Here is a 19,741-nt window from a genome sequence, read left to right as displayed (position 1 = left end):
TATATTTTTATATTTACATTTTTATATAATGGTTACACTTATATTTACATTTTTGATATTATTCTTTTACAATATTTTTTTTTCCTTTCTTGGTTATATTTTACTTATTTTTATAAATACACTTTTACATAACATTCACATTTATACTTATATTTTCACATTATATTTTCTATCTATTTCTTTTTCTTAGGTTTTTTTTTCTCTTTTATTATAGATATTTAAGGTATAGGATGAATTGCTAGATAATTAATTTCCCACCTCTCGATCTGGTATACCCCCAAATTCGATTACTGCAACGCTCTCTACATGGGGCTACCTTTGAAAAGTGTTCGGAAACTCCAGATCGTGCAGAACGCAGCCGCGAGAGCCATCATGGGGCTTCCCAGATTCGCCCACGTATCTACAACACTCCGTGGCCTGCATTGGCTGCCGATCAGTTTCCGGTCACAATTCAAAGTGTTGGTCATGACCTTTAAAGCCCTACATGGCATTGGACCAGAATACCTCCAGAACCGCCTGCTACCGCACGAATCCCAACGGCCGATAAGGTCCCACAGAGTTGGCCTTCTCCGGGTCCCGTCGACTAAACAATGTCGTCTGGCAGGCCCCAGGGGAAGAGCCTTCTCTGTGGCGGCCCCGGCCCTCTGGAATCAACTCCCCCCGGAGATTAGAACTGCTCCCACCCTCCTTGTCTTCCGTAAACTACTTAAGACCCACCTATACCGCCAGGCATGGGGGATTTGAGACACCTTTCCCCCAGGCTTATTATAATTTATGTTTGGTATGTATGTGCTGTTTGGTTTTTAATTATGATAGGGTTTTTAGTTTTTTCTTAATATTAGATTTGTGCCTGTATAATATTGTTTTTTATCGCTTGTTGTGAGCCGCCCCGAGTCTTCGGAGAGGGGCAGCATACAAATCTAATAAATTATTATTATTATTATTATTATTATTATTAACTTATTCTTCCCCTTTTCTCCCTTTTTTTTCTTCTTTTACCTTTTTTTCTCCTGCTTTATTTCTCTTTTATTATATGTATTTTAATTTATGCTAGACCAATAGAATTTTATATTTCTTGTCTTAATTCTATTTACTACATTGAATGAAATATTTGATATTTAATATTTGATATTTGATTTATATCTGAGAAAATAATTAATTAATTTAGAGTGTACTATAAAATCTACTGTAATAGTTTAAATATATTCTTCTCTTTTTCGGTGTGTCTTGCATTTTATAGTATTGTGTTTTTATATAATATTACTATTTGGTCTGATTATAATTGTTTTTAAATAATATAGTCTTGTTATCAACGATTACAATTAACTAAACTAGAAGAATATATAATCTTTGGTATATAATTCCTGGAGATATGAGAGGCTCTACCAGGTCACAGAGAACTACCACCATCACAACAACAGCAACCAAAAAACAGACCTCCACCCCAACTTCCACTCCAAAGGTATCTCCAGTATCATCTCCATTACAACAAAGATCACTAACAACAATGTTGGCCAAGGATAAAGAAAAAGAAAAGGAGAAAACCCCACCTGAACCTAACTTTCAGACTATTCAAGATACTTTGGCCATCATTCAAGATTTTATGCAGAAAACCCAAGTCGCAATGGACACAAATAGAGAAGAAGTGAAAAAATATTTAGAAGAAATGAAAAATGAAATGGGCAATCTGAAAATAGAAATAGGCGATCTTAAAACAGAAATGGGAGATGTCAAAACTGAAATAGGAGAAGTAAAAGGAAGTAGGAAGGAGATGGATGGAAACATGAAAGTTATACAACAAAATTTACAAGAAAAAGGGAAGGAACTTCTAAAGAGTAAATCCACTCAGGAAGCCTGGGAAGCCCTAAAGAACACTATCACTGAGGCCCAAAACAATTCAATCCCCATGAAAAAGAAAAGCAGAAAAAGTAAAATGAAACCAGCATGGCTAAACAAGGACCTCGCAGACAACGTAAAAGAAAAAAAAGCCAAATACAATAAATGGAAAGAAGGACTCATAACCAAGATGGAATAACAGCAAACAGCCAGAACCTGCAAGCAAAACATAAGAACAGCAAAAGCTCAACACGAACAGCACCTCGCAACGAAAATTAACGACAATAAAAAAAGCTTCTTCCACCACATAAACAACAAGAAAAAAATTAAGGAAACAGTCACCATACTAAAAAACAAAGATGGTAACGAAATCACCGACAACAGAGACAAAGCACAGCTGCTCAATGCCTACTTTACATCAGTCTTCACACATAAAAGAACCACCAACCAACCAACCAACACCCTAACTGCAATTAACAGCCCCAGAACTGAACTCAACACAGACAAAGCTACCATTAGGGACTACCTGTGGAAGCTCAATGAGTTCAAACCACCGGGACCTGACGGACTGCACCCCAGAGTCCTAAAAGAACTGGCAGACACCATAGCGGAAACTCTTCTCCTCATCTACCAAAAATCTTGGGCCACTGGAGACCTACCAGATGATTGGAAATGAGCAGACGTAGTTCCCATCCACAAAAATGGTAAAAAGATGGATCCAAGCAACTACAGACCTATCAGCCTGACTTCAATACCTGGAAAAATACTGGAGAAAATAATCAAAAAACAGCTTTGCCACTACCTAGAAACAAACAAGATAATATCTAACAGCCAACATGGGTTTTTCAGAAACAAATCATGCCAAGCCAATCTCATATCCTTTTTCAACACCATAACCAAATCAATAGACCAGCGCAACACGGTGGACCTCATTTACTTAGACTTTAGCAAAGCTTTCGACAAAGTCGACCACCATCTCCTAATCAACTAATTAGAAAAAAGCGGAGTAGACTAGAACACTTGCAGATGGATTAATAGTTGGCTGACCAACCACACCCAACGAGTTGTCCTCAACGGTTCCAAATCCACATGGAAGAATGTAGGCAGTGGGGTACCACAGGGTTCTGTCCTGGGCCCTGTGCTCTTCAACATTTTCATCAACGACTTGGATGAGGGAATAGAAGGGCAACTGATCAAATTTGCAGATGACTCCAAGCTGGCGGGGGTAGCCAATACCCTAGAAAACAGGCTCAAATTACAGAAAGACCTAGACAGACTATCACAGTCGGCCCACACCAACAAAATGATGTTTAACATCGACAAGAGCAAAGTCCTTCACCTAGGCAGAAATAACCCTGGACACACATACAACTTGGGAGAAACCCCTCTTAGCAGTAGCGACTGCGAAAGAGACCTCGGAGTCTTGGTGGACAATCAACTAAACATCAGCCAACAATGTGCAGCAGCAGCTAAAAAAGCCAACACAATCCTAAGCTGCATCAACAGGGGAATACTCCAAGACCAGGGAAGTCTTAATACCACTCTACTATGTCCTGGTGCGACCACACCTGGAGTATTGTATTCAGTTCTGGTCACCACACTTCAAAAGAGACATTGAAACTCTGAAGAAGGTGCAAAAAAGAGCAATCAAGATGATTAAGGGACTGGAAACCAAGACTTACGAAGAGAGACTGAGGGAACTGGGCATGGATAGCCTAGAGAAAAGGAGGGCCAGAGAGGACATGATATCAGTCTACAAGTATACGAGGGGATGTCACAGAGAGGAGGAGATCACTTTATTCTTCAGGGCACCAGAGGGCTGGACGAGGAACAACGGCTGGAAGCTGACCAAGGAGAGATTCAACATGGAGATAAGGAGGAACTTCCTGATGGTCAGAGCGATCAACCAATGGAACAACCTACCAGCGTATGTTGTAAACTCCAACACTCTGGACATTTTTAAGAGAGGATTGAACTGCCACTTGACTGGTGTACTATAGGGTTCCTGCTTGGGCAGGGGGTTGAACTTGATGGCCTTCGTGGTCCCTTTCAACTCTAACAATCAATCAATCAATCAATAAATCAATCAATCAAACAAACAAACAAACAAACAAACAAACAAACAATAAATACTATATTTATTTCAATGCATTCCAATCAACTTAGACCAAAAATGCTTCCAAGATTTAAGCAAAATGATAACGAGGTTCATATGAGTAAAGAAAAAAGCGTTTGTAAGATTAAAAGACTTGCAAGATAATAGACAAACAGGAGGATTCGTAGTACCAAACATAGAATTATATTATCAAGCAACAGGATTGCAGTGGATTACTGAGTGGATAACATTAAAAAATGTCAGACTACTAACTTTAGAAGGACATGAACTGCAAACAGGTTGGCACAGCCTTTTATGGAATGGAAAACACAAAGTGCATTCATACTTTTATAATCATAAAATTAGAGAATCCCTTCATAAAATCTGGTTAAAAATTAAATCCTGCCAGTATAAAGAAATACCTGTATGGATATCCCATATGGAGGCCCTTATATATCCAAAGGTAATAAACCTACAGAGAATACTAAGGTATGAAGAAATATTGGATGCTCAGTGTAATTTAAAAGACTTGGAAACAATAAAACCAAAAGGTATAACCCTAGACTGGTGGACGTACTATCATATCAAATCTAAATTTAGTGAAGATATAAAGAAAGAAGGAATTGCAAACAAAAGAACGAAATTGGACAAGATATTATTGATACTGGTACATGGTGGATCACATTCATTTTGAAATCATGGAAATAAGATTAAACATGTTCTACAGGTGGCATCTTCCACTTGCGAGACTTGCAAAAATGTACAAAAACATGGACTCTAAATGTTGGGAATGCCAGGAAAAGGAGGGAACCTATTATCCTATGTGGTGGTCTTGCCCTAAAATTAAAAAACTGTGGATCAAGGTACATAAATTGTTAGAAGAAATAATACAACAAAAGATTAATATGAAACCAGAAACCTTTTTACTAGGAATATTTGATGATGACTTAGGGAAAAAATATACGTACATTATTCAACATATCCTTACAGCAACAAGAATAGTAATGGCACAATATTGGAAGCAGAAAGAAACACCGAGCGATAGGACTATTATTAAAAAAATATTAGAGTGTGCGGAACTTGGCAAATTAACATATGCATTGAACAACAAAGAAAGCACAGAATTTTACGAAAGTTGGAATATGTTCTATAGTTGGGTAGAGAAAAGAAAGGAAATGAGGAGAGGAGAGAAAACAGGAGAAACTTGTAAAGTGTAAAAATATTGATGAAGATAGAAAATTAGGGAATAGATAATAATAATAAGTAATAGATAATGGGTAATAATAATAAATAATAATAAGTCTATGGAGAGGGGTGGCATACAATTGTAATAAATAAATAAATAAATATCTTAATGTTTGCATGTTGATTATATTATATAAAATGTAGATATTGAAATATTCATAATGATATTAATAAGGAAATACATTGAAAGTAAAAAACTGTAAAAGAAATACAGTTTAACCGTATGAAATATGACAACAGTACAGTTTACTGTAAAAAGAAGAGATTTAGAAGTTGAATTGTTTCTTTTTTCTTTTTTCTTCCCCCCCCCTCATTTTTTCTTTTTTTCTCTTTTTTTCTTTGCCTTTTTGTATGTCTGTTTTATATGTATTTATTTGTGTTATGTGTGTATAAGTCTAATCAATGTTATAAATGTATTTTCAATATTTATATCCAATAAAAATTATTTTAAAAATGTCTATGGGCTGTTTGCTCTTATCTGGTAAATTTATGCTGTAATATTTCAATCCATTTCTTATATTCTTACTTATTCGTGTTTCATAACCCTTATCCTAAAATAAATGCCCTTTAAGAGTAAAGATCCAAATTTACTGCTCTTCAAACAAAAAAAAATATCAATTCATATCAACTATTTCATGCCTTAAATCTAACTATAACAGTAGCAATGCAGGAAAAAGTACTTATAATTATTCAAACTCATCTCTGCAGCCTTTCTGGAGGATTCAATACAATATTTTATGACAGGCCTGTTGGAGAAATATTTGCAGAAGTACTGAGCAAAAACCAGAGATTGAGAGAGTTAACATTGTCTTTCGGAATCCATGATGACAAAACAATGGAACTATTGTGTGATGGGCTCAAAAATCCAGGGTGTACAATAAAAAAGCTAAAGTAAGAAATGCATATACTGCTCTGTTTGATCTACACAACCATTTTTAACTTTAATCACAGTCCCTTTAAGTCCGATAAAAATATATTCCATGCTTGTTTTTCAAGAAATAGTTTTAATTTTTCATACTCTTCTTTGGAGGGTTAATGGATCGATCCTGGCTGAATCCTGCAGCGGGTGTCTTGCGGAAGTATTGAAGAAAAACCAGAGATTGAGAGAGGTGGAGGTGTGCTTCTACTTCACTGATGACAAAGCAGTAAAACGATTATGTGGTGGGCTAAAAGATCCAGAATGTAAAATAAAGAAGCTACAGTAAGTAATGCATTTTACTCTGCAAAATTGTCTTCTAAAGGTTAACATTTTGTATATCTAGAGAGAAGCAGTTTAGCTTCCATTGTTTACCATGTTCACTTTAGTTGAGGGTGGAATTCAGCTAGTTCACATCAGTTCAGATGATCAATTTTTAACAATTCTATGCAGTTTGGAGAAGCGGCAAAGCTCCCCACCCGCTGGCCCTGCCTGCCCTGGCCTATGTATATTGCCTTTGCCACAAAGCCCAACCTTTGCCTTGGATTGGATCACCAAAGATAAGCATGCTGTACTTTGTCTCCGATCAGGTCCTAGGGGTGTGCCACTCTCTGGTTCCAGCCTTACCCCAGAACCTCCACCTGCTTGCCATTCACCTCATCTAGAAACATAGAAACATAGAAGTCTGACGGCAGAAAAAGACCTCATGGTCCATCTAGTCTGCCCTTATACTATTTCCTGTATTTTATCTTAGGATGGATATATGTTTATCCCAGGCATGTTTAAATTCAGTTACTGTGGATATATCTACCACGTCTGTTGGAAGTTTGTTCCAAGGATCTATTACTCTTTCAGTAAAATAATATTTTCTCATGTTGCTTTTGATCTTTCCCCCAACTAACTTCAGATTGTGTCCCCTTGTTCTTGTGTTCACATTTCTATTAAAGACACTTCCCTCCTGGACCTTATTTAACCCTTTAATATATTTAAATGTTTTGATCATGTCCTCCCTTTTCCTTCTGTCCTCCAGACTATACAGATTGAGTTCATTAAGTCTTTCCTGATACATTTTATGCTTAAGACCTTCCACCATTCTTGTAGCCCGTCTTTGAACCCATCCAATTTTGTCAATATCTTTTTGTAGGTGAGGTCTCCAGAACTGAACACAGTAATCCAAATGTGGTCTCACCAGCATTCTATATAGCGGGTCATAATCGCCCTCTTCCTGCTTGTTATACCTCTACCTATGCAGCCAAGCATCCTACTTGCTTTCCCTACCGCCTGACTGCACTGTTCACCCATTTTGAGACTGTCAGAAATCACTACCCCTAAATCCTTTTCTTCTGAAGTATTTGCTAACACAGAATTGCCAATACAATACTCAGATTGAGGATTCCTTTTCCCCAAGTGCATTATTTTACATTTGGAATCATTAAACTGCAGTTTCCATTGCTTTCACCATTTATCTAGTAAAGCTAAATCATTTACCATATTACAGATGCCTCCAGGAATATCAACCCTATTGCACACTTTAGAATCATCGGCAAATAGGCAAACCTTCCCTACCAAACCTTCCCCTATGTCACTCACAAACATATTAAAAAGAATAGGACCCAGAAGAGACCCTTGTGGCACACCGCTTGTAACCTGACTCTGCTCAGAATACTCGCCGTTAACAATAACTCTCTGATGTCTACGCTTCAGCCAGCTGCAAATCCATTGAACTATCCAGGAATTAAGTCCAATCTTCACTAATTTATCTATCAGCTCTTTATGTGGAACCGTATCAAAGGCTTTGCTGAAGTCCAGGTAGGCAATATCCACGGCACCACCTTCATCCAACACCTTTGTGACATAGTCAAAGAAATCAATGAGATTAGTCTGACATGATTTGCCTTCAGTAAAGCCATGTTGATTTGGGTCCAATAAGTTATTGTTTTTAGGTGCTGATTTATCCTCTTTTTGAGTAGAGTCTCCATCATTTTAACTATAACTGATGTCAAGCTAACTGGCCTGTCATTACCAGCTTCTTCTCTACTGCCCTTCTTGTGGATAGGCACAACACTGGCCATTCTCCAATCCTCAGGAACTTCTCTTGTTAACAAGGATTGGTTAAACAAATCAGTCAGGGGGGTAGCAATGACAGATCTGAGTTCTTTAAGAACTCTGGGGTGGATGCCATCTGGACCCATTGCCTTATTTATCTTTAATCGTTCAAGTTCTTCTAAGACATCGGCTTCTAAGATCACTGGAGCTGAATCCGTACAGCTGGAAGCAATGCTATATCCCTCTATAGTATTATTTTGTAAGGTGTCTTTTGAGAAAACTGAACAGAAGTAGCTATTGAAATGGTCAGCAATCTCCTTATTCCCATTAATGCATGTATTATTCCCTGTACTAAACTTCATGATGCTGCAGTTTTTCTTCTTCTTATCACTAATATATCTGAAGAAGGTTTTATCCCCCTTCTTTACAGATTTGGCAATTTCTTCCTCTTTTGAGGCTTTAGCAGCATATATTATCTGTTTCGCCTCCTTCTGTCTCATTTTATACACCTCCCTATCAGCTATACTTCCAGAATCTTTATACCTCCTATAGGCAGCCTTTTTTTCATTGACTATAGCCCTTACATCATTGCTAAACCATAGCGGTTTCTTCTTCCTTTTACCTTTAGTTATTTGTCTTACATACAGTCCAGTGGCTTTTAAGATGGCCTTTTTTAATACAATCCACTGGGTGCTCACTCCTGCCATTTTATCCCTCCCCTTTAATTCGTTATCTAAATATTCCCCCATTGCATTAAAATTCGTTTTTCTGAAATCCAATACTTTGGTTGAATTACAGGATTGCTCACAATGAGTTTTTACATCAAACCACAAACATAGATGGTCACTGCAACCTAAGTTTTCTCCCACCTTGACCTCTGAAACCCAATTCCCATTCGTAAAACTAAATCTAGAATATTCTCCCCTCTAGTTGGTGTCTTAACCAGCTGTGCCAGAGCTGCTCCTGTAAAGGCCTCTACTATATTCTTACTTTTGCATGTAAGGGCACTGGGGATATTCCAGTCAACATCAGGCATGTTGAAATCACCCATAACCACAATATCTCCCTTTACTGCCATTTGGGTAATTTCATCCACCATCTTGTTGTCATATTCCTCAGATTGCCCTGGAGGCCTATAGATCACCCCAATTCTAATGACAGAACCTTCTTTATTTTGCATGCAAATCCAGAGAGTCTCTAGATCTTGACATGTATTGTGAATTAGTGTTGTTTTTAGACTTTCTTTAACATAAATGGCTACTCCACCTCCCCTTCTCTCTATTCAATCCTTCCTATACAGTGTATATCCTGGTATGGATATTTCCCATTCATTAGAATCCTTAAACCATGTCTCAGTTATGGCAACAAGATCCAAATTATCTCTAGATATTATGGCCATTAACTCACAGAACTTGTTGCTCAAGCTTCGAGCATTCGTGCACATTACCCAAAGAACATTATTTTCTTTATTAGTTTGCCCCTTATCATCAACAACTACATCTATTTTATTTGCAGGTCCCTTTTCATAAGCTTCCAAAAACTGATTTATCCTCATTGGTTGGGGACAGAAATCACCCACATCAGTTACATCTCTGTCCCCTTTACCTAGTTTAAATGCCTGTCCAAAAAAGTTCTGAATTCCTCACCGAGCACCTGGGTACCTCTGTATGATGGATGCAAACCATCCCTCTTAAACAACTCCCTATTAGACCACCTACTGACATCATGACTTACATAGCCAAAACCTTCAGCTTTACACCACTGCCTTAACCACACATTAAACTCTCTGATACACGTTGTTTTATCCTCTTGGCCACAAACCGGTAACACCTCTGAGAAAGTAACTGAATCAGTTATTTTACCCAGCTCCACACTTAGACATTGAAAATGTCTTTTTACTACATTAACATTTCTCTGGGACAAATCATTTGTGCCAAGATGCACCACCACATCAACGTTATTACCTTTACTCACAGCCTTGACAATGTTTGTAATCCGCCTCCTGTCCCTGCTGGCAGTGGACCCTGGGAGACACCTCATCACCTTCACCACATCCTTACTCTGTCCAAAATCAACACCTCTAACAGTCGAATCACCCACGAGAAAATGTATCCCCTTTTTATTTCTACTAACTGCACTTGATGGTTTGGTGACACTATGCATCTCACATACAACAACTTCCCCTTGGAACATCCCCTCATCCTCTGCCTGTAGGGCCTTGGTAATATCTCCAACATCCTTACTATTTAAATCCGCAAGAACATTATAGGAATTCGATACAGAGAGACCAAAATTGCTATGTTTTTGCTCAACTGCACGCAATCTTCCTGAACCGACAGTTGTCCACACAGCCCTCCTTCTCGGGGGGCGCTGTGGAAGTGGAGGCTGCACACATGGCTGCATTACAGCACGTGGCTGGGACAATCTTTCCACTTCTGACTGCAAGCTACAAACTAAGGACTGCAATCTAGAGATCTCGCCATCTAACCTAGATGTCCTTATGCAAAGAGGGCAGTACCCCAAGTTCCACAAAGTACTACGGAAGATAACACCCAAACAAGTGTTACACTGCACCAAGCCAGTCATCTTAACAATGTATTGAAATACAAGTAGTTAGCAAGAAAATCAACAACCCCTACTGCTACCAAACTTGGCTGATTTTGGTTTATAGTAATATGATTCACGCGCCGTTAGGTCAGGGAATGCACCATTCCACTGTTCCGGCCTTGTCCCAGGCCTTTGTCTGCATGCCACCCCTTGCCCAGCCACAAATTATGGCCCCCAGGGTCAAAGCAATTCATTCAGCCTTTGGCCTTTTGTGCTAGGATGAAGTGGGGGGCAGGGGACATGGGCACTGGAGGGTCAAAGCAGTTTGGGAATGGACCAGATGGTTTTTCTGACCTGTAAGAGGTTCCATTCAGAAAGCACTGGAGTGGAGGTCTTGCAGCCGTTATTTCCATTTATTTATTTATTTATTACTTAGATTTGTATGCCGCCCCTCTCCGAAGACTCGGGGCGGCTCACAACATGTAGAAACAAATCATAAGTAAACAGACAAATTTAAAAATATTTAAATATTTAAAAAACCCCATATGCCATCCCTTGCCAAACCTCGGTCGCTTGCGGAGATGCTCCATGTGCCCTCTCAGTCGGCAGCTGCTTCTCTCCACTGCTGTTCTTGCTGGGAGAGAGAGCGTCTTGGGCAATTTAGCAGCTGTGGGCTGCTGCTTTCCTCCAGGTCCCATGCAGAAGCGCTGTAGCTGAGAGAAAGAGCATTCAACATGGCTGCTACTTCTCTGTGCCACAGCACTTTCCCGATGGGCCTTGGAGGAAAGCCGTGGCTCACAGCTGCTAAACTGCCCAAGACCCTCTCCCAGCAGTGTGGAGAGTAGCAGCCACTGCATCGGAGAGAAGATATGGAGGGGAACAGGGCCTGAATGGCTGCTGGGTTGAGCAACTTTGTATGGCCGAAGGTATGCATGTGTGGAAGGAGAGTGTGCGTGTGTGCATGCTGACATTTTGGGTGAACCATTGGCTAAATTAGTTGAATCCCACCCCTGCTTCAGTTCCTTTAAAAATACAAAATATGGTTGTTTTTCCTCAGAGAATGTTAATTATCTAGATTTACCTGTCCTATTGAATGCCTTTCCCCATTCTTCTATTGATGACTTCTCAATTGAGGATTCCTCTCCTGTACAATCATCAAAATGTCCATCAATAGGAGTACTGTCCTTAAACAATGGCGTTTCAACCACAATGTTGTTATCTTCTTTTTCCAACTTCTTCCATGCAATATGCTCCATAAATTTAGCACTTGCACTACTATCTACATTCTTAGTACTTTGCTCCCATAATCCAAATCCACTATGATTTGCCTCAACCAATGAAATACAATTACATTGTTCTATGCTGTCCCTTTTGCCTTACTTGCATGGGAATAAGAACTCACGCAGGAGCACCAAACATATGCAAATAACTGAGATTAGGTTTTCTTCCATACCGAGAAAATTTCCCCAGTTGTTGCATTAAATACACTATAGAAACATAGAAGAGTGATGGCAGAAAAAGACCTCATGGTCCATCTAGTCTGCCCTTATACTATTTCCTGTATTTTAATCTTAGAATGGATATATGTTTCTCCCAGACATGTTTAAATTCAGTTACTATGGATTTGCCAACCACGTCTGCTGGAAGTTTGTTCCAAGGATCTACTACTCTTTCAGTAAAACAATATTTTCTCATGTTGCTTTTGATCTTTCCTCCAACTAACTTCAGATTGTGTCCCCTTGTTCTTGTGTTCACTTTCCTATTAAAAACACTTCCCTCCTGAACCTTATTTAACCCTTTAACATATTTAAATGTTTCGATCATGTCCCCCCTTTTCCTTCTGTCCTCCAGACTATACAGATTGAGTTCATGAAGTCTTTCCTGATACGTTTTATGCTTAAGACCTTCCATCATTTTTGTAGCCCGGCTCTGGACCCGTTCAACTTTATCAATATCTTTTTGTAGGTGAGGTCTCCAGAACACAGTATTCCAAATGTGGTCTCTATACAGCGGGATCACAATCTCCCTCTTCCTGCTTGTTATACTTCTAGCTATGCTGCCAAGCATTCTAAATAATAATAATAATAATAATAATAATAATAATAATAATAATAATAATAATAACAACAACAACAACAACAACAATAACAATAACAATAACAATAACAACAACAACAACAACAACAACAACAATAATAATATACAGATTGAGTTCATTAAGTCTTTCCTGATACGTTTTATGCTTAAGACCTTCCACCATTCTTGTAGCCCGTCTTTGGACCCATTCAATTTTGTCAATATCTTTTTGTAAGTGAGGTCTCCAGAACTGAACACAGTATTCCAAATGGGATCTCACCAGTGCTCTCAATCTCTCTCTTCCTGCTTGTTATATTTCTAGCTATGCAGCAAAGCATTCTACTTGCTTTTCCTACTGCCCGACCACATTTTGAGACTGTCAGAAATCACTACCCCTAAATCCTTCTCTTCTGAAGCTTTTGCTAACACACAATTGCCAATACAATACTCAGATTGAGGATTCCTTTTCCCCAAGTGCATTATTTTACATTTGCAGACATTAATTTAGCAGCTGTGAGCTGCTGCTTCCCTCCAAGTCCCACCTGAAAGAGCTGCAGCTGAGAGAAAGAGCATTCCACATGGCTGCTACTTCTCTGTGCCACAGCAATTCCAGATGGGACTTAGAGGAAAGCCATGGCTCACAGCTGCTCAATTGCACAAGACCCTCTCCCAGCAGTGCAGAGAGAAGCAGCTGCTGCCCCGGAGAGCAGATATGGAGGGGAGCAACCTCTGAAAGGCTGCTCGGTCAAGCCTCACTGTGTGGCGGAAGCTGTGTAAGCATGGAAGGCATATGCACATGCGCACATGATTACATTTTTGGTGAACCATTTGCTACATTAGTTGAATCACACCACTGCCTCAGTTCCTTTAAAAATACAACATATGGTTGTTTTTCCTAAGAGAATGTTAATATTGCGATTCCTGTCTGCAGGATTTCTGGAGAGATCCCGAATGAATCCTACAGCAGGCATTTTGCAGAAGTGTTCATGGAAAACCAGAACCTGAGACAGTTAGAACTGATCATCAAGTATCCAGATGAGAAAACCGTGGGACCATTGTACGAAGGGCTCAAGCATCCAAAATGTAAAATAGAGACAGCACAGTAAGTGGCCATTTGTTTCCATTTTCATGTGCCAACCATCTCTTCCATGTTGATCTTCTGGAAATATACCCAGGATGAGGCCATTCTATTTGCAGTATCTGACTTTCTCTTCCTTCAACCGTACAGTTCCTGTTTCTTTTCAAAGATCCAAATACTAAAACTCTGATGATTATCTTTCAGTGGGTGAAACAGTTCCTTATGCAACAATATATTTTTTTAGTAACGTATCTCAAATTGACAACTTACAACTTTTTCCCAAAAGCTGAGATTCCTTATTCTGAAAGGAATAAAATTTGTTGAAGTTGTTCTTGTTTCACAGCTATTGACCTCTGCTCTCTCATTGCTCTGGTCACATGATCTTCATTTTGAACATCCCCTGATAGTTTCCCAGACCTGTAAACCCTTTCTCCGTTTTTTTTCCCTAGCAGGAAGAAATCCTCTTGTTGTGTGGCTCTTTAAGAAGCAATACTTTTAAGATCCATGAAGAAAGGCCTGGCTATTCTTATGTTTGGTGTTTCTTTTCTCTGGCACACAAACTATATCTCATATTTTGTTTAGAAAGTCAGGGAACAGGGATACTACATCCTTTCATAGTTCTTCACCTTCACATGCGAGGCAGGTTGGGCTGACAGTCACCAAGTGAGGGGCTGTGTTGCAGGGAGCTTAGGAATCAGATCTCTCTGGTATCAGTCAAATATGCAGTGGTACCTCGTGATACGAACCCCTCGCCATACAAACAATCTATGATACGAACCCGGGGTTCGGAAATTTTTTGCCTCTTCTTCTGAACTTTTTCCGTCTTATGAACCTGCCGCCGCCACAGAGAAGCCCCACCGCCTGGCTGTCACTTTTTGAAACAGCTGGGGGGCTTCTCGGCCCCCTCCCGAACCCGAATGCCAAACCTGAACTTTTGCTGAACTTCCGGGTTCGGCATTCGGGAGGCCGCCGAGAAGCCCTGCCGTCCGGCTGTCACCTTTTGGAACAGCTCGGCAAAAGTTTGGGGGTGGCGTTCGGGTTCAGGAGGACGCTGAGAAGCCCCACTGCCTGGCTGTTAGCTTTTCAAAAGAGCCGCGGAGCTTCTCGGGCCAGTCAGGAGGCTGGAAAGGAGGTGGGGAATCCCAATAGGGAATTCCATGGGCGAAGCTTTGACGTCACAAAGATGTCCTTCCTGGCTGGCTGAAACGTGGACTCCAGGGTGGACGTCTTTGTGACGTCAAAGCTCCGCCCATGGAATTCCCTTTTGGGATTCCCCACCTTCTTTCCAGCCTCCTGAATGGCCCAACAGCTCCGCAACTCTTTTGAAAAGCTAACAGCCGGGCGGCGGTGCTTCTCAGCGTCCTCCTGAACCCGAATGCCAAACCCGAAGTTCCGGGTTCAGCGTTTGGGAGGCTGCCGAGAAGCCCCCGGCTGTTTCAAAAGATGACAGCCGGGCAGCGGGGCTTCTCGGCAGCCTCCTAAACGCCGAACCCAGAAGTTCGGCAAAGTTCGGTTTTGGCATTCGGGTTCGGGAGGATGCCGAGAAGCCCCCCAGCTGTTTCAAAAGGTGACAGCCGGGCGGCGGAGCTTCTCAGCAGCCACCCGAACCTGAACTTTTGCCGAACGTCTGTGTTCGGCATTGGGAGAATGCTGAGAAGTGCCCGGCTGTTTCAAAAGGTGACAGCTGGGCGGCGGCAGTTTTTTTGCATTTTTTTTCTTTCACGCATTAATTCATTTTACATTGTTTCCTATGGGAAACAATGTTTCATCTTACAAACTCTTCACCTTACGAACCTCCCCTGGGAACCAATTATGTTCGTAAGATGAGGTATTACTGTATTAGGAAACATAATACAATACCTCCGTTTTTGCCCATCCTGTTTCATTTTTCATCTGCTTCCTACTCTAAACTAAATATAGGCTAGCACATCCTCAGCCATCAGAGAGCAGATAAACCTGTCTTCCCTAGCTCTCCAGATGTCATGTGATCCTATTTATCTTCCCTGTAAGGTATATTCTTTATACTTTATTAAAATATACTCCTATACTTCAATAAAGAAGCCAGCAGGGATACTAAACTTTTGTTCAGATGAGAACAACAATGTAAAACATTGTGCTAGAGTTAAATTCAATTAAAATATCATCAGCATAATTATGTCACCTGGAAAAAGAGAGGGACATCATAGTCATGGCATGGCCCCAAATGTTGGGAGATGGAAGGAGGAGTGAAAAGGATTTTTCTCTACCCACCTGTTCTATCCCATGCATGATTTTATACCTTTCGGTCAAGTCACCCTTTAAACGCTGTCCCCTCCTAAAGGGATAGTTGATTAAGAGACAGGAAATCCTTCCAAAGACATCCACTTTTCTGAATTAAATAAAATGTAGAAAGAATGAAACCAAATGAAATCTGGAATTTTTTTGAGCTATAGATCAGACTATATTTGCAGTCTGTCCTGAGAGATGCCAGGTGGGTCCCTGCACAACCCTGTTAGAGATATGACTGAGAACTTACATTTTGTTGACAGGTTAAAGTAAGATTTGGTTTTTCGTTATAGGTTGAATGGTGTTGTGATTCAGCCTGAGGCTGCGTCTCTGCTGGCTCCATGCTCGGAGGAGGAGGACAGCGAACAGCAGGGGGCTGAACATTCGGACGGGGGAGAGGAACGTCAGGAATGGGATGAAGGAGAACAGCATGAGAGCCCCGGGGGGGGGGGGCTCTCCCCAGCCAGTAGCTTGGAATCATTAGGTGATGACGCACAAGCTGTCATTGACATGCGACAGAGACGTTCAGAGCAAAGAAAGGAGCAGTTAAAAACCTATTATAAACGTTGAATTAGAAACAGCTGGGTTTGGGTGTGGTTCTCATCAGCAGGGTTTAAAAGGCAGGCAAGCCCTTGAAGCCATGTGGAGTGTTATCAATTTTGGAATTACATGAACCTGCTTTGATTCTCGGCGTCTCTGATCTTGGCTTGTGGCCTAGCAGTCTGGAAGACTTGTGGGAGGCGTATGTTTGCTATCTCCAGTTTCGTTTTGGCAGCAAGAATCCTGTATTGCTTCATGGCCTTTGTGTATATCTTTGAAGTTCCAGCGTTTTCCTGTTTGTAAGGACATTTTCTGTTACCTGTGTTTTCTTTGAATTATATAAACTGCCTTTGCCTTTTACCGGTGTGTCTGGCTTATCTTTTTGGGTTGGTTTTAGCTTCCAGAGTGACCCAGACAGAACAAATGGAAAACATATTATACAGAATGGAAAGTGGAAGGACATGGAGCGCACAGCTAAAGCCTCCAGTGCAAATGATGTTTCTTCATGCTTGTGTCAGCTGCTCTGCATTATTCTTCATATCTTCACTGCATGGACTGTCATTAAGAAATGGGGGGTGGGGGGAGGCATTCGGGGTTTGGGGGGGGAAGCACACTGGAGGAGCCCATGGGAGTTTTGATTTTGTATATGAGAAAAGGAAAAGGGGGAGGGAGCTGCAGCCTGGCCCAGATGTGCAGAGCAGAGCTGCTTCTCACCAACTCAAGGTTAATGGCTGTGCATTCCAGAAGTGTGACACGCCAGTGAAGATGCCCCCACCTGATGCCCATGGACATTTTGGGTTGGATAGACTGCCAAAGGGGGGTGTTGGGGTTACTGTCAACCTGCGCTGCTCGCTGCTGCATTCTTTGCTTGGTTGCCATAGAGACGGGGAGGGGTAGATAATAAAGGGGGGTTGGGAAGTGTGCAGGAGGAGAAAAGTTTTCTTAAGTTTCGATTTCCCAGGCGTTGATGAGACCGTTAGACTGGCAAATAACTGAGATGCCCGGGAGGAGCATCTTGGACCACCTGATACGTCTGGACAATGGAGATTGGGAAGATGCCCAACAGCGGGGTGGAAAAAGGAGGTTTTAGTATGTGGGTTACGGGCCATTTTCTTCAGATTTTGCTTTGCTTCTGATGCTTCAAGTTCTGATTTTGATAAATTCACTTTTAACCTGAAATGAAAAGACTCTTGATTTTTATTTGTTTGAATTCTGACTGGCAGCTCCTGACAGTTACTTTGTGATAGGCATTTTGCCCGCCTTTTTCTTCAGACTTGTTTGTTTGTTTGTTTGTTTGTTTGTTTGTTTGTTTGTTTGTTTGTTTGTTTATTTATTTATTTATTTATTTATTTATTTATTTATTTATTTAGCCTCCCAAGGACAATTCCATCTGTCCTTCCATTACCCTGGGGGGGAAATTACTGACCCCCTCGGAGAGGGTCCGCAACTTGGGCATCCTCCTTGATCCACAGCTCACATTAGAGAACCATCTTTCAGCTGTGGCGAGGGGGGCGTTTGCCCAGGTTCGCCTGGTGCACCAGTTGCGGCCCTATCTGGACCGGGACTCATTGCTCACAGTCACTCACGCCCTCATCACCTCGAGGTTCAACTACTGTAATGCTCTCTATATGGGGCTACCTTTGAAAAGTGTTTGGAAACTTCAGATCGTGCAGAATGCAGCTGCGAGAGCAGTCATGGGCCTACCTAGGTATGCCCATGTTTCACCAACACTCCGCAGTCTGCATTGGTTGCCGATCAACTTCCGGTCACAATTCAAAGTGTTGGTTATGACCTTTAAAGCCCTTCATGGCACTGGACCAGAATATCTCCGAGACCGCCTGCTGCCACACGAATCCCAGCGACCGATTAGGTCCCACAGAGTGGGTCTTCTCTGGGTCCCGTCAACTAAACAATGTCGGTTGGCGGGCTCCAGGGGAAGAGCCTTCTCTGTGGTGACCCCGGCCCTCTGGAACCAACTCCCCCCGGATATTAGAACTGGCCCTACTCTCCTTGCCTTTCATAAGCTCCTTAAGACCCACCTGTGTCGTCAGGCATGGGGGAACTGAGACATCTCCCCCGAGCATATACAAGTTATGAATGGTATGTGTGTATGTATGTCTGTTAAGAAAATGGGTTTTTTAAAATGTTTTTAGTAGAAATATAGATTTGTTGTAAATTGTTTTTGCACTTTGTTGTGAGCCGCCCCGAGTCTGCAGAAAGGGGCGGCATACAAATCAAAATAAACATAAACATAAACAAACATGCCCTCCCCCATCCTCCTGGAGGCTCTCTGGAAGCCAAATCTGCCCTCTCAGAGCCTCTGTATGAGCCTAAAATCAGATGGCCAGCACACACATGCCAGCTGGAGCTGAGCTAGGACAACGGCTCGCATGCCAGCAGATATGGCTCTGCGTACCACCTGTGGCACCCGTGCCCTAAGTTTGCCATCCCTACCCTATAGTAATAGTTTATTTAAGCACTTCCAACATTATTATGGAAGGAATCAAAATTACTACACATTTTTAATAGCCTGCTTCTCGAAGGAACCAATGGGAATACAGCATGAAAATCTTCAAAAGAAACTAAGTAAACACACCAACAAAGAGGAACAGAATACAAAGAAGCAACTGGACCTTAAGTAAAATTCTGGAGAGGCAATTCCCATCTTCGTAACATGTTCAACTCGCTTTTTCTTCCTCCTCTGCCGGGCTCTTCATGATGAATTTCTCTCTTCTGGTGGAGCTCAGACTGGCGGTGGCTCTTCATGGAGGCTTTGTCCACACAAAGCAGGAGCAGATCTGACAAAAGTAGCCGGTTGTGGGGACAAGGAAGTCTAAATCTTTCAGCTGTCTTGTAGTCTTTGGTTTCTCTGAGGAATTTACTTTTCTCTGCTTACTTTCCTGTTCTTCCCATTTGGATCCCATCCAATATCGACAAGGCTTTTCAGAGGGATGTGAAGAAGAAGCCTCACTGCCCTTTCCCAAGACCGTATCAGAGCTCAGCTCATGGTTTGCCACATTTTTGGAGTATAAGATGCACCTTTGTCCTCCCTAAAAGAGGCTTAAAATTTGGGTGCATCTTATACTTTGAATGCAGC

At 41.2% G+C, this 19,741-nt stretch overlaps 1 protein-coding gene across 14 annotated transcripts in view; it reads left to right on the top strand.

Annotated features, from left to right (window-relative positions):
* The window catches only part of LOC139162732 (NACHT, LRR and PYD domains-containing protein 3-like), a 255,679-nt gene extending 238,675 nt beyond the window's left edge, over positions 1–17,004 (top strand). For 11 of the 14 annotated variants that reach the window (XM_070743544.1, XM_070743563.1, XM_070743553.1 and 8 more), the window contains 2 exons: positions 13,693–13,863; positions 16,398–17,004. In XM_070743544.1, coding sequence (XP_070599645.1) covers positions 13,693–13,863; positions 16,398–16,674 — 448 coding nt within the window. In that variant the 3' untranslated portion in view covers positions 16,675–17,004. Of the gene's footprint in view, positions 1–5,920; positions 6,068–6,206; positions 6,378–13,692; positions 13,864–14,288; positions 14,359–16,397 lie in introns of those variants that run through there. The other 3 variants (XM_070743435.1, XM_070743489.1, XM_070743480.1) reach the window with 3 other exon arrangements.
* The last annotated feature ends 2,737 nt before the right edge of the window (positions 17,005–19,741 follow it).

The sequence above is a fragment of the Erythrolamprus reginae genome, chromosome 1 (genome assembly GCF_031021105.1).
Source record: "Erythrolamprus reginae isolate rEryReg1 chromosome 1, rEryReg1.hap1, whole genome shotgun sequence".
Lineage (NCBI taxonomy): Eukaryota > Metazoa > Chordata > Lepidosauria > Squamata > Dipsadidae > Erythrolamprus > Erythrolamprus reginae.
Note: the sequence above shows the minus strand (reverse complement) of the source record. Positions and strands in the feature narration are given on the sequence as shown.